Here is a 13,063-nt window from a genome sequence, read left to right as displayed (position 1 = left end):
GAAAGCAGAATGCGGTAATTATTTGGTAAGATGGCGTATCACGGAGTATAAACCATTGTTTCTAAAGTATACTTTATGCAGTTTGGACTTTTGTTACAACGATAATTTTTGCTCTTATTTGAACACGTCTCTCTCGTTTCTTAGCTGGTTATAGTTTACTTCACTGTGTCTGTTGGGGGAAAAAAAACATGAAACATGTTGATCGTTTAAAAAACGTTGCTCACTGGAGGAAAAACAAATAAGTGCTGCACGCTTGGTTTCAGAAGTAGCCGGACAGCAGAACACCTGTTTTTGCGTCCTCAATTGCTGAACCCACTTCCTCTTAACCCACATCCTTTCACTGGCGTATCTGAGGGCGCCGGGACAGAACAACTGTGTGTTTTTCGTACAAATAAAATAATGTTGTAAACGATAGCGCAGTGGTCGAAAATAAAATATAAAGACAAATACAACAGTTATGACACTTCCATAACTGTTGTTGTATACAAGCAACATGTATTTACCTTTGCGAGGTAGGAGGCGTGGTTGAGGGGAGTTTTAAGTGGTAGGAGGTGGGGTCGGGGCTGGTGAAGCGGTAACGGGAGGAGTCTGCTGCGTGTTGTCCCAGCCCCTGCTTTCCTACGCTGCGGGGACAGTGTGGTCTGAACTTGATCGCAGGGTGAGACCGAGCGAGGATTTTCAGACGACGGCCGTGTCTCGCAAGATAGCCGGAGCGGACAATTAGGACCGATCGCTTACGCAAAAGGAGCCATTTCATTTGTACTCTAGCTGTGGTTACGGAGTTAAGTAACTCCTAAACCTTATCCCTGGCGAAAAGAGTAACGTTATGTCCAGACGTAAGCTCGGTAGCCGACCGCAACACCTGAGTGCAATTCAAGGTAAGAACCAGCAGAGCAACATTCAGTATTTCTTATTTCCATAAGTAGCGCAGCCACTATAGCACTGTCTGTTTTTTTTTTTTTGCAATTAGACAGGTCGTCTGATGAGTGCAATTAGAACTTAGCTGGTTCTCAATTTCACTTTCGCCACCAGGTTGTCTTTGCTGGCTTTGTGTACACCTTGACATTGAAGTTGAGGAATAGGTTACAACATAAGAATAGCTTTTTTTAACAATCGTCGTGCGTGTAGGCTTTTAAGCATACAGTTAAACCACTGACCAGGTTGTGGTACATATCTGTCTAGCCCAACGGCATGTGTTGCGATATTTCACCCCTTGTTGAGTACGCGACGTGATACACGCCGCAACTTCCTTATCGCATCTTGCCGGTATTTGAAATCCTCCGTTGCTCCCTTGTGTAGTGGGCTGCATGTACGTGGCGGCTGCCGAGGACCATTTATCTTTTTTGACAAGACACGAGCGCTTCTTTGGAATGTGGCGCAGACCGCGTGCTACAGGCTCGACCCGTGTGACAGAAGCAGAGACAGAGGGCGAGATTGTCACAGTTTATCCGTTGCTTTAAGTCATAGGCTATTTGATCCCCCCCCCCCAGCGTCCCTCAACTCTGCCCCTTTTGTGTCATACATGTACTCCTGTTTTTATTCAATATTTCATAACGTGTAATATCCGAGAACCGAGATAAAACAGCCTGGGTTCTGATCTCTACCACAGTTAGTAGCTGCCTAGCGATTACTACCTTGCTCGAAATGTTCTTAAACAACAAGCTTTTTTCTCTCTCCTCGAATGGAGACTGTAGCGTGCTTTGCCTGACCACAACCCTGGTCGCTCGGTGAAGTGTGCGACCGCGCCTTGCTCGTCTATAATACGCAAACAGCAAGCGAGATAAAAACAGGAAAGGTGACATTTTTGAATAACCACTGTTGAAATCTTTCCTCTTCAGCACTGTCTGTACCTGTTCCTGCTTTGACGACTTTGCTGGGGCAGGTGTATCCAGTTGCGACGTTGCCAAGCGCTCTCGAAGACACAAGAGTTGTGTTTTTTTTTTTTTTTTTTTGCTTTGTGCGCCCAAGAAAAATGGGTGATTGGTAGAGAACAGTTATGGCCAGGACACAAAAACACACAGTGGGACGCAACGGTCCATTTTTGCGTTGCTACAGGCATAGGACCAGGGAAGAGCAATACTGAAAAGCCTGAAAAACCTACACCTGTTTTCACAAAGTCAATTAAATGTTGCACCTTCATGAAACATGAAACTTTGCTGTGGAGGCCATAGTTTATAAGTATGTTTAATAACTCAGGTGAAAAAGTAATACTAAACAAATTTTAAGTTGTGGATGATTATTTTATAAACTTATTTTTAAACTACCAGGTTTGTTACTATAGTGTGCATTTGTACATCATATCTGTACAGAATGTGTATCTTTTTTACTGGGTGTGTATAACACGCACTTAGTATTATAAGACAGTCAAATGCTGTGGCATCTCTTTAGAGAACTTTGGTTGGTTAGTCTGACAGTATGTTGTGTGTTTGGCTCAGGTCTTTGCTGTTGTTGGTGTCAGTGAGTCTGGTGTGGCACCCATAGCTCTGCAACAGCTATAAAGAGAGAAGCTGGTGCGGAGTGCAAGAGAGGAAGTGGTCAGTTCTTTCTGACCAGATGGAAGGCTTGGAGCTGGTATCTTGAAAGTGTGTGTGTGGGGGTGGGGGGGGGGGGGGGGGTACAATAAAAGCTACCACTTTCAATAACAGCAGAGCTGTTTTTTTTTGCTTTTGTCTATCATTTATCTGTCATCTTTGCTTTTGCCCTGGAATGCCAGTAGCCTAAACTATGAATGTCAACGGTATTCACACCATTCCACAGCAATTGTCTTTTTCAAAGACTGAGTTATTGAAGAGATCAGCAAGAAGTAAATATGGTTACATTTTTTTTTTCTTATTCTTGTTTTTGTATTTTTGTATGCCTGTCCCCCTGAGACCAGCTTTTGGCTGCCTTGTTTAAAGCCAAACAAGAGTAGATTTATGCTGTCTCTCTCTCTCTGCTTGCAGATGCTTCAGAGCCTAGTGACATCACCAGCTCACCTTTGCATGATGAGGCAGTGGAGTTGGAGGTCGGGGGTCGTGACCTTCTTACCTGTGGACCATGTGGCCAGGCCTTCCCCCTTGCTCACATCCTGGCCTTCATCCAGCACAAGCAGGGGGGCTGCGGAGTGGGCAGGACCGGACCCCAGGGCCACACCCCTCCATCCCCAGCCAATCGCACGCTGAGACGGAGCCCCCCGGCTGCCCCTCGGGCACGGCTGGAGGCGGGGTTTGTGGAGCTGAAGAGAGTGACCGACAGGGGCTGGGGGGAGGAGCCCGGCGTGAAATTGGAGCCCCACCGAGCAGGTGAGCGCAGGCCCTAATTAGCGTTTTCTGTCCCCTCTCGTTTAACGAACTTCCCCAGTCCGGCTCATTAGCCCCGCGTTGCTGTGATGACGATGCCTCTGCGAGTTAAAGACATCGGCACTAATTGTGCGGAAAGGATAGGCAGAGGTGTTTTGTAGCCCTGGGGGGATGTCGCCGCCCCTGCGCACCTGAGCTCGCCTTCATCTCCTTGACTCTGTCTCTCAGGTGAAGTGTCCAGGTAAACACCACACTCTCAGGCCACCCTGCCTGCCCTCTGCCCCTCCCCCCCCGGCTCTGTTTGTCAGTTAGAGGACTCTCAGTTTCCACCCTAGGGAATGCCCGGCCTGACATCTAGAGTTGGGCTGTGTTTTTTGTTTGTTTAATATATCTGTGTTTTTAATGTGTGTGTGTCTGCTGGTGCGTGTTTTCCTGGCTCTCAGCAGTCCATGTGTGTGTGTCGGTGCGTGCGTGCGTGTGTGCGCGCCCGCGCTGAGCTCTGAGCAGTCGCAGTGGCCCTGCCCTCTTCCTCTGCCGTTAGCCTGGCTTCACTTCCTGTGCTGCTGTAAATCTTGCCCTGCTACATGGCAGTGGGGCATTGCAATACTGCACCCAGCGCTGTGCTGCGCCGTTCCACTTTGCGCTTCTGTTGTGCTCACTCTTGCCCTCGTTGCTGCCCGGGTGCGCTGTGCAGGTGTGAGGTCACACTTTGTTTCCTCGGGGAGCTGTGAAGTAAACAGTTTCTCATAGTAGCCCGAGGGGGGGAGGGCAGCGTCGTCCTGCCAGCTGGGCAGCCAGGCAATCTGCATAAACATACTTACTGTACATACATGTACCTATGGGCACGTATATGTGCTTAGCATGTGAGGAAGTGAAGCACATACATATGCCCTGCTTACAGCAGAAGATTTTTTTGACTGCTTATCAGTCATGCACATGTATAGTTGTGTGCGTACACGTGGCAGCATACATAGGCGCTCACACACACACACACACACACACACACACACACACTTCCTTCCTTTGTGTAACGCTCCTCGAGCACCAGTGAAGGACAGTGGCTCACTCGCACCTCAGTTTCTGTCAGTCCACACCACTCTGTCTCTGTTTCAGTCCCTCGCCCACCGCCCTGGTTTCACTTCCATCGTTCTCAACAAGTGTGAGTGTGTGATTTTTGGGTATGAGTGTTCAGACCCCAGTTTCTTGACCAAACGCAGGTGAAGAAAAATCTCCCCAAGCAACTAAATACGTGACTTCCCTCAACCCTTTTTTTTTGGGTACGGCTGAAATGAATGCGACACTCTCTCTTCGCTGTTTGCGCAGAGGGTGATTTGGGTGAAAACACTCCGCCCGTCCGCTGTGTCCATCTGCATGTGAGATGAGTGTGAGAATGGCAGTCTCTCCTGCGACGATCAGGAGTCGAGTCAAAGTGAAAGAGCAGTTACCCCACAGTGGAAAGGTCCCCTTGCACGGAGGCATTTGTGTGCAAAAGAGAGAGGGAAAGTAAGAGAGAGAAGGAGAGTGTGAGGTGTACCGTTGCCTAACCAGGTAGAGGGGTGATTATATCTTTCTTTTCCAGGGTATGTTGTCCTATCGTTTATTCTTCCCTCTCTGTCTTCTCCTCCTTTTTCCCCTCTCATCCTTTCTGTGCTGTTGGTTTGCCCCCTATTAATTCTCTCTCTCCCCCCCCCCACTTATGTCCCTCCATCTCTTTCCCCTCCTCCCTCTTTCTCCTCTTCTTCTCCCTCACTCCGGCTGCCTTGTTCCCAAGAGAGAGGAGATTCTGCCTGCTGCTCGTTAGTGCTCGCAGCCAATCTGCATTTTTAATTAGCGGTTATTGCCTCTGCTTAATATTCAAGTGCTACCCCAGGCCAAATGGGAATCCTTACAGAAAAGAGGGAGAAAGAAAGAGTGAAAGAAAACCCGTCTGGGTATTGTATTTCACACTAGGACAGAAAGACAAAGCCCCCCTCAGGGAGGGGAGAGGGGAGGGGTGGGAGGCTGGGGGTTTTGAGGAGCGATCACAGGGGAGGGAAATATCTGGTGATGTTTCTTAACCTGCATTCTGCATTATTTTTTGTATTATTATTTTGTTTCGATTTTCCCCCCTTTCCCCCCTGTCTGGTTCCCTATCTTCCTATCATCCTTCCATCCTTCAGGACTTGTCTTCATCTCTTACTTCACTACAGGCGGAGTTAAAGATTCTCTCATTTTTAATCTCTCTCCCCCGCAGTAAAATACAGAGGGATTTTGACTTCAAGAGACATGAAAGAGGCTTATGCCATTCCCTCTTTGAACCTCTCCAAAAAAAAAGAAAAAAAAACATTTTTCTCTCAATTTAGGGATTCTTTTTTCCATTTTTTTTTTGGTTTCGATTTATGCGGAAAGAGCTCATTTGTCAAGGGGGCTGACTCAGGCCTGATTTGCATAGAGCCTTCGTTTTTTTTCGTTCCGCTAATTAGCAATTTGCAGCTTTAATTGGTGAGTGGCTCTCGGAAAAGAGACAAAGCTAACGACAATTAGAAATATCTCTGGATGTATTTAAATATCCATCCAATTGCTCTCTCTTTCCTCGTCCCCCTTTTACTCGTGCTTTTTTGGGGAGGCATAAACACACTAAGAAGCTTTAACACACCTGGGCACCCCCCTCCAGTCCAGGTATTTGGTACAGCTCGTTTCAGGAAGTATTGCACATTAATTCACTCTCGGTCATACAGTTCCTTTAGCCCTCTGTAAATCTCACATTTGCTCTCAGTGATTTTTATCAACTCCTTCTAGTAAAACCTGATTCATCCTAAGTCAACTGTATGAACTTTTGATGACTTCATCAAAAAATAATCCTACTGTTATCTGTCATCTCAACTCTGTGTAACATTTCTGCACAAGGTCTCAGTGATATTGGACAACTATGTTTCTTTGTTGGTTGCAATGAAGTGTGTTTTTTCTTTAATTAAACTGAATGATGTTACTTATGATCAGCCTATAGTCTAAATATTGAAATAATTATTTTTCTTACTGTGATGGTCAATGTGTTTCATTCTTTGTCCCTGTCTTTGTCTGGTTCTGTTTGTCTGGTTGTCATGCTTTGTCACTCACTTAGTCACTCTCTCTCTCCTTCCCTCCTCTCTTGCTGTTTCATTCACTCGTTCACTCTCTCTCTCTCTCTCTCTCTCTCTAGTTACAGAGGAGCCCTCCTGCTTCACCTGCCAGGTGTGTGAGGGTGTATTTCCCAGTGCCTGGTCCCTCCTACAGCACGCCCAGCACACCCACGCCCTCAGCCTGTACCAGGAGGAGGGGACAGAGGAGCAGCAGCCAGCCCCCACTGGTACCCTGGACCCCCACCACCTGGGCCACACCCTGGCCTCCGCCTTCCACCCCGCCTCCCTCGGCCTGGCCCGGGCCCGAGATCACCCCCACAGCAGCGGCTCGACCTCCTCGGGCCAGGACACGCGGACCTTCAACTTCTCCGTGCGCCTGCGTGAGCTGGCCGACGTCAGCGCCGGAGGGGTGGTGCCCTCCCCCTCCCCGTCCCCGCCGGCCGCCGCCCCCTTCCCCCACGCCCCGCCCCAGCAGGGGCTGTTCAGCTGCGAGCTGTGCGGCCAGTGCTTCCAGTCGCTGCGCAGCCTGTCCGCGCACCGGCGGACCCACGCAGGGGAGAGGCCCTACCGCTGCGGCCTGTGCGACCGCGCCTTCGCCCAGAGCGGCGAGCTGGCCCGCCACATGAGGACGCACAGGCGGGGCGGGGCCTGGGTGGGGCAGGGGGAGGAGGGGGTGGAGGAGGCCGGGGAGCTCATCCTGAAGGCCCGGCTGTCCCAGGAGACGCCGGTTGAGGGGTCGGTCAGCGAGCAGAGGGAGAGGGAGACCCCTGAACTCGACCTCTCCAAGCACGCGCCCGGGGCGGGGCTGATCCTGCTGTCCAGTCAGGGCCTGGGCTCCGGCGGCGCGGCCGGGAGGAGGGGCCTCCTGGGCTTATTCCAGCCGCAGGGCGGGACGGGGGAGGGCGAGGGGGAGGGGCCGGGCGAGCCGCAGCAGCCCTCCCCCTGCGGCAGCCCCTCGGAGGGCTCGCTGGACAGCGGCGAGACGGGGGCCAGCGGCGAGAGCGGCATCGCCAGCGGGGACTGCACCCCGAAGCGGCAGGAGAGGGAGGAGCGGCCACGCGAGTGGGAGAGCGAGCGGGACGGGGAGCGCGAGTGGGAGGGCGTGCCGGAGTGGCGCCGCGAGGGCGAGCCGAAGCGGGGCGGGGCGGGCAGGAAGAAGAAGGAGGAGGCCTGCGAGTTCTGCGGCAAGCGCTTCCGCAACAGCAGCAACCTGACGGTGCACCGCCGCAGCCACACGGGCGAGCGGCCCTACCACTGCAACCTGTGCAGCTACGCCTGCGCCCAGAGCAGCAAGCTGACGCGTCACATGAAAACGCACGGCGCCCGCGGCTCCCGGCCCGCCTTCTTCTGCCGCCTCTGCCGCGTGCCCTTCACCGTCTACGCCACGCTGGAGAAGCACCTGAAGAAGGCCCACGGGCTCAGCCACGCCGACGCTGGTGCCTTTGGCCACGCCGGTGCTGATGGCATCGGAGGCCCTGGGGCTGAGGGCGGCGTCAGCGTGGACCCTTGCACCGACGCTGGTGCCGCCACTGACGCCCAGCCCGACGCGGGCCTCAACGCCGAGGAGTCCGGAGAAGCTGGTGCCGAGTCCGACGCCCACGTCAGCCCGGAGGCGGGCGAGGAGAACGCGGCCTGTCTCGCTGCCGATGTTTCCACGGAGCCCGGCCTGGCCTAGGCGTAAACCGCGGGGTCTCCCGTCCCAGACACGGTTCCGCCACTGGACCCGAGGGACGGAGCCCGGGCCGAGCTTCTCAAACCCAACACCAGCACCAGCGCACGAGCACCAGAACACACCCCTCTCTGCTGCCCCTGAGGTTAGCCAGACTGAAGCTCTCCTGTGTGCAAAGCACTTCAATGTGGAGCGCAACATGGCAACCGCTGCTGGTTATTATGTTAGCTTCATCAGTGCAATAATAAAGCACATCCAGTCATCAGAGAAAGTCTCAGCACCAGTGTCATAGTTATCAGGGTACAGTCTTATTTGCTGGAAGGCACTGTGGCTGAACACACAGAAACTGCATGGGAAATGTTCAGGAAGCCTCATCTGCTCTTTGGCAGTCTGCAGGGAAAGACAGGGCTCAGGATGTGATGGGGTGTGGGTCGCCCCCGTCTCCCACACAATGGACAGAGAGGTTACCCTTTGTGTCCTATTTTTCAGTCAAAAAGGCAACCAGCTTCACAAACTCTTTTCTGACTGACAGAAGACTACTGCAGAGGTGGCGCAAAAGCATCGCTTTATTTTGTCCTTTTTTTGAGGGGGTGTCTTCTCTGGTTGAGGAGTTTCACTGGTCCCTCTGAGGGACCAGGTGCTTCACGTTGGAACTCCCAGAAAGCAGCCAGGAAAATCAACGCAAACGGGGAAAAATGGAATCGGTTTGTGTTGCTTCCTCATTCAGGGGCCTTTGGGCAAGGCCGCCATACTGTGACATTGCACTCCTTTAGTGAGATTTAGGAGGATAGCCCCTCCCACTGGGATTTTAAAAGGCACACTCCCAATATAATGTCCTGCCTGTGGTTTTGTTTTGTTTTTTTATTTTGTTTTTTTGACGACTTCTCAAGTCAGGCCTACTGATGTCTTCATGGCCTTCTATGCATTGGAGAAAAACTGCTGTCACATACTGTCCACTGAAAGAGAAAAACGGGTGTATGATTTTTGTACTTCAATTATATATACATATAATGTGTATATGCGCTGAACTGCTTGATCACATATGCATGATTTGCTTACAGGAATGTAATGTAAGGATTATTTGTACTTATTAATGATGCTGCATGACAGTTGCAAAGTAAATGAATCTGTCTGTATGAGCAGCAAGGGGAGGGGGAGGGTGGTTAAAACATGGCAAGCGGAAAGCTATTGTAGTTACTTGTGAACTTGTTAGCCCCACTGGCTAAGCACTTGTCTGTTTGTCTGTCTATCTGTTGCAGTGCACATGCAGGGAACCTTTTTTTTTACTATTGTAAAAAGCTGTGTAACTATAACTTTTATTTGTACACTGATGTCAGGAACTCTTGTTTTTGGTCACATTAAAATGTGACATTGGAAGCAGTTAGGAAATGAATAAAAATGAGATTAATTGACTGAATGTTATGCTTTTTTCAGGGACCAGTGCATTGTAGGTCTTAGATTAATAAATGCAAATAAAAGTAGTTGTTATTGGTGGTAGTAGTGGTTATGGTGGTGGTGTTATGATTGTGAAATCAGTCTGCTGTATCTCCTTATTTTTGGTCCTTTTATTTCCCAGAATCCCTCTGTGTCGTGTCCTCATTGTTTCTGCCTGATGTGAATCTGCAGGCTCCTGACTCCTGTAAACCCTGTACTGAAAATGTTAAAGATACGAGGAGGATTATTAAAGAACTGAAACAAAGGGAGACGGCTGGTGGTGGTGGTGAGGGTGGTGGGCGTCAGATGAGGGCAGAGCGATGAGGCGCGTCCCAGCTTGTTTTTGAAGCGCGCTCAGAGGACATTAGCATCAGTAGTCATGCGTGTTTACTCGCGGGCTACAATTATCTTTCAGTTATTAATTTTTAATGTCCCCGCCCTGCCAAAGTAATTCTCTTTCGGAGCACAGGCTCACACGAACCATGTGTGGCTGTCTTCTGTCACAGACCGAGCTTCAGGATTGCGGCCTTCTCGTGCCGTCGCTGTCCATTTGGGTGTGTGTGCGTGTGTGAACGTGCATGCGGGGTCAGGGGTAACTATCTGGGGAGTAAAGGAGGCGAAGGGGCAAATGGAGGACTTGGGGGGTGGGGATGGGTGTGTGTGAGATTGTGGGGTGGGGTGCGGTGGGGGGGTTGCATAATTGCGGACTCCATTGTAAGGGAATACAAAACCCTGCGCCAACATCTCTGGCCCGGCCCGGCCCCCCCTAATGAGTTTGCAGCTCTGTGATCCTGATAGCTCGTTAACAGCAGGCTCGTTTAATGAGCTTTCAACAAGGTGGGGGTGGGAAGACCATATGTAAGGCCCCCCACCCCCCACCCCCTGTGACACGATCCTTCATTATCATCATGTTGGAGAAATTGAGGGATTCTTACACCATTAATGAACACAGTGTACAGTGCCCAGTCCTAATATAGTGGCATTCACTCTTCAGGGGAATTTTGACAGTTAAAGGTAAGCTCTCAAGGACAGGTATCCCCACAGTTCTCAGGTTAGACGCAACACCATTTGGTTGCCATGTGGAGCTCAATTATATAAGGTAATATGATACAGAGTGCAATAGCCTTGGGCAGGTGGATAGGTTCCCAGGTGCCCTTTGTCTTTCTGCACTTCCACACCTCTGTGGCACTTCCCAGACCAGTGGCATTCACGCTGCGGACCAATCACAACCCTGCCCTTATCAGAGACTGCCCCTCCATCAGAGAGGCCCAGTGACGTCCTCAGTTGACCACGCCATGCCCCAAGCAGTGCTCCATATGGACTTTGAGATATAATAGCCGTATCACGCTAGCACAGAGGCCTTTTGTTCGTTCTGGGCGAGGCAAAATGATTGAAAATATCTGCCAGTTAAACCGAGCGTCCTTTTGGTTGGCCGTCAAAGTTGTGCAAGAGCTTCCGAGTGCCTCTCGAATGAGCGCTGCATACAAAAGCAGGCCAAGTTATCCTGCAGTGAGATTAGCGACCGGTGGATCTTCCCCTCGGTCCTCATGAGATCGCTGCCCTCATTAGATCAGATTAAACTGAGAGGGCTGGAATTATGTTAAGGAAAACGAGGAAAATGCAGAGGAGCTCTTTTTCCGAGCACCGTAACTCCTCCTCCCTGCTCCCAGCACCCGCGCCTCCAGGAACACCTAGGTGTGAAATCTGAACCCTAGAATTACCACCCCCTCACGTTCTCTGTGCGTCATTCATTGGACAAGATTCCTGAAGCACTGTGAACTCACATTACCTGTTACAACACAAGCACAGCCATGTGCTCAGCTGCTGTGCGACTCCCTCACTTAATGACATCGAGGAACTGTGGCAAATGGCAACCATTGATATATTATCAAATTGTATAACGCTCCCACATTACGGTATATTGTAGTGCAATATATCAGAAAATCCTTAGGCGTCAAGTTCTTTGGCATGGAGTTATAGGAGGCGTTACGAGTAACTAAATATATGCGATTGTTTTGTTGCCTTGCGTGTCCAATGCCTCTCTTGGGGGTAGATCATTTTGCAGTGGCCATCTGTACCCTAACATTCCCATAATGGATGTTTCACAACGGTCTTGAAGGCAGTCAGAGTTGATGTTGTTGTCATCGGTGTTCTTTGCCGACAGCCCTACCCGGCGTCACCGACACTTTCACGGTTAATGTACTGGTGCGAGCACAACATCAGGCGTTATGGGTATAACCGTGCGGCTATGAAGGATTAGGTCCTGTGTTCCACAGGGTGGATCTCCATGCTGTTCCTGTGGTCGCGCTCCAGGGCCCAGACCGAGCGCAGTGAACAGCTTCTCCTTCTCTCACACTCTGAGGTGTTGAGGAGGCGGCGAAACACAGCAGAAACCCTCCCCAGAGACCTGACACACAGCCCTGGCTGACAGGTGATGACTGGGCCAGGGCTCTGGCTCCTGAGAAGGAAGTGATTTCACACCAGGTGGTCCCCAGAATAAATCTGATTGCAAATGAGAAAAAATATTGCGGCACAGCCAACCCTCCACTCAATGACTTTATCATACCTTACTGTACTCAGGGTTTGGAGATGTGTCCATAACAGACGCAAAAGTGAAAGCTATGTTGCAATGGCTCAAATGTGTTTTCCTGTAAATGAACAACAGGAAAATCCACATACAGGTGGCATGTTTTGTCTCAGCCCTGCTGAGTTTCAGATCCCAATTTCTATATACAAACAAATAAACGTGTATATATATATATAAACACACACTAGGTACACACTAGAGCAGAGCGGTGAAGGAATGTTGTACCTCCTGTGTCCTTTAACTGTGCTTTGATTTTATAGTGCATTGTATAACATAATTTCCCTTGAGCTTTGTCTTGTCTTGTACAGACTGTCCTGTACCAAGAATGACCCTCTCACAGATACACAAACACAGCCCCACAAACTGGTCCTCAGATCCTGGCAGCACTGAGAAAGGACCCAGTACCCGGGTTCACCTCACACTGCACCTGGTGGCCCCACAATGAACCTGCCCCACACGCTGACCAAATGACCATCGTAGGTCAGGAGAGGCTCCCAGCCGCAGAGAACTGGAAAAACTGGCCTGCCTAAACAACCCTCTTGGGACTTGGTCACTCCTCACTGTACACCTCTAACTTGCCAGGGGGTGTAAATCAATAAACCTAGAAGAACAAAATGGTGCTAAACATATCCAATGTGCGTGAGAACACTCGGATATGTATTACAAATATTTGAGTGTGGGAATTAACATTAAACCATTACCATTGAACAGGATCTATTGTCAAGAGTCAGAAAAGATGCCAACAAAGGTCTGTCTCATTCATTTAGCATTTGGTAATTCAGCTTTCATAGGAGCATTTTGTTGAGATTGGCCTTGTGTTTTTTTTTTTCATTTCAAGTCATTGAAGCAGCATGCATTCAATTGAATCTGGTGATGAAGGACACAGGGGGGAGAGACGGGGTACCGAGGGTCAGGTTCTTTTTCTCCCCAGCACCTCACTGACCCCCGAATGCTGTGTGAGCGCGTGAGATCCGCCTTGTGTCCCGTAAAGTCCCTG

General features: G+C 50.3%; 1 protein-coding gene across 1 annotated transcript; it reads left to right on the top strand.

The window, feature by feature from the left end:
* Positions 1-594: 594 nt before the first annotated feature.
* znf296 (zinc finger protein 296) lies at positions 595-9,712 on the top strand. Its single transcript, XM_036537482.1, has 3 exons — positions 595-878; positions 2,943-3,281; positions 6,457-9,712. Exons 1-3 carry the CDS (start codon positions 827-829, stop codon positions 8,049-8,051), a joined length of 1,986 nt encoding a protein of 661 aa, XP_036393375.1. The 5' UTR covers positions 595-826; the 3' UTR covers positions 8,052-9,712.
* Positions 9,713-13,063: the final 3,351 nt, after the last annotated feature.

The sequence above is a fragment of the Megalops cyprinoides genome, chromosome 9 (assembly GCF_013368585.1).
Source record: "Megalops cyprinoides isolate fMegCyp1 chromosome 9, fMegCyp1.pri, whole genome shotgun sequence".
Taxonomy (NCBI): domain Eukaryota; kingdom Metazoa; phylum Chordata; class Actinopteri; order Elopiformes; family Megalopidae; genus Megalops; species Megalops cyprinoides.
Note: the sequence above shows the minus strand (reverse complement) of the source record. Positions and strands in the feature narration are given on the sequence as shown.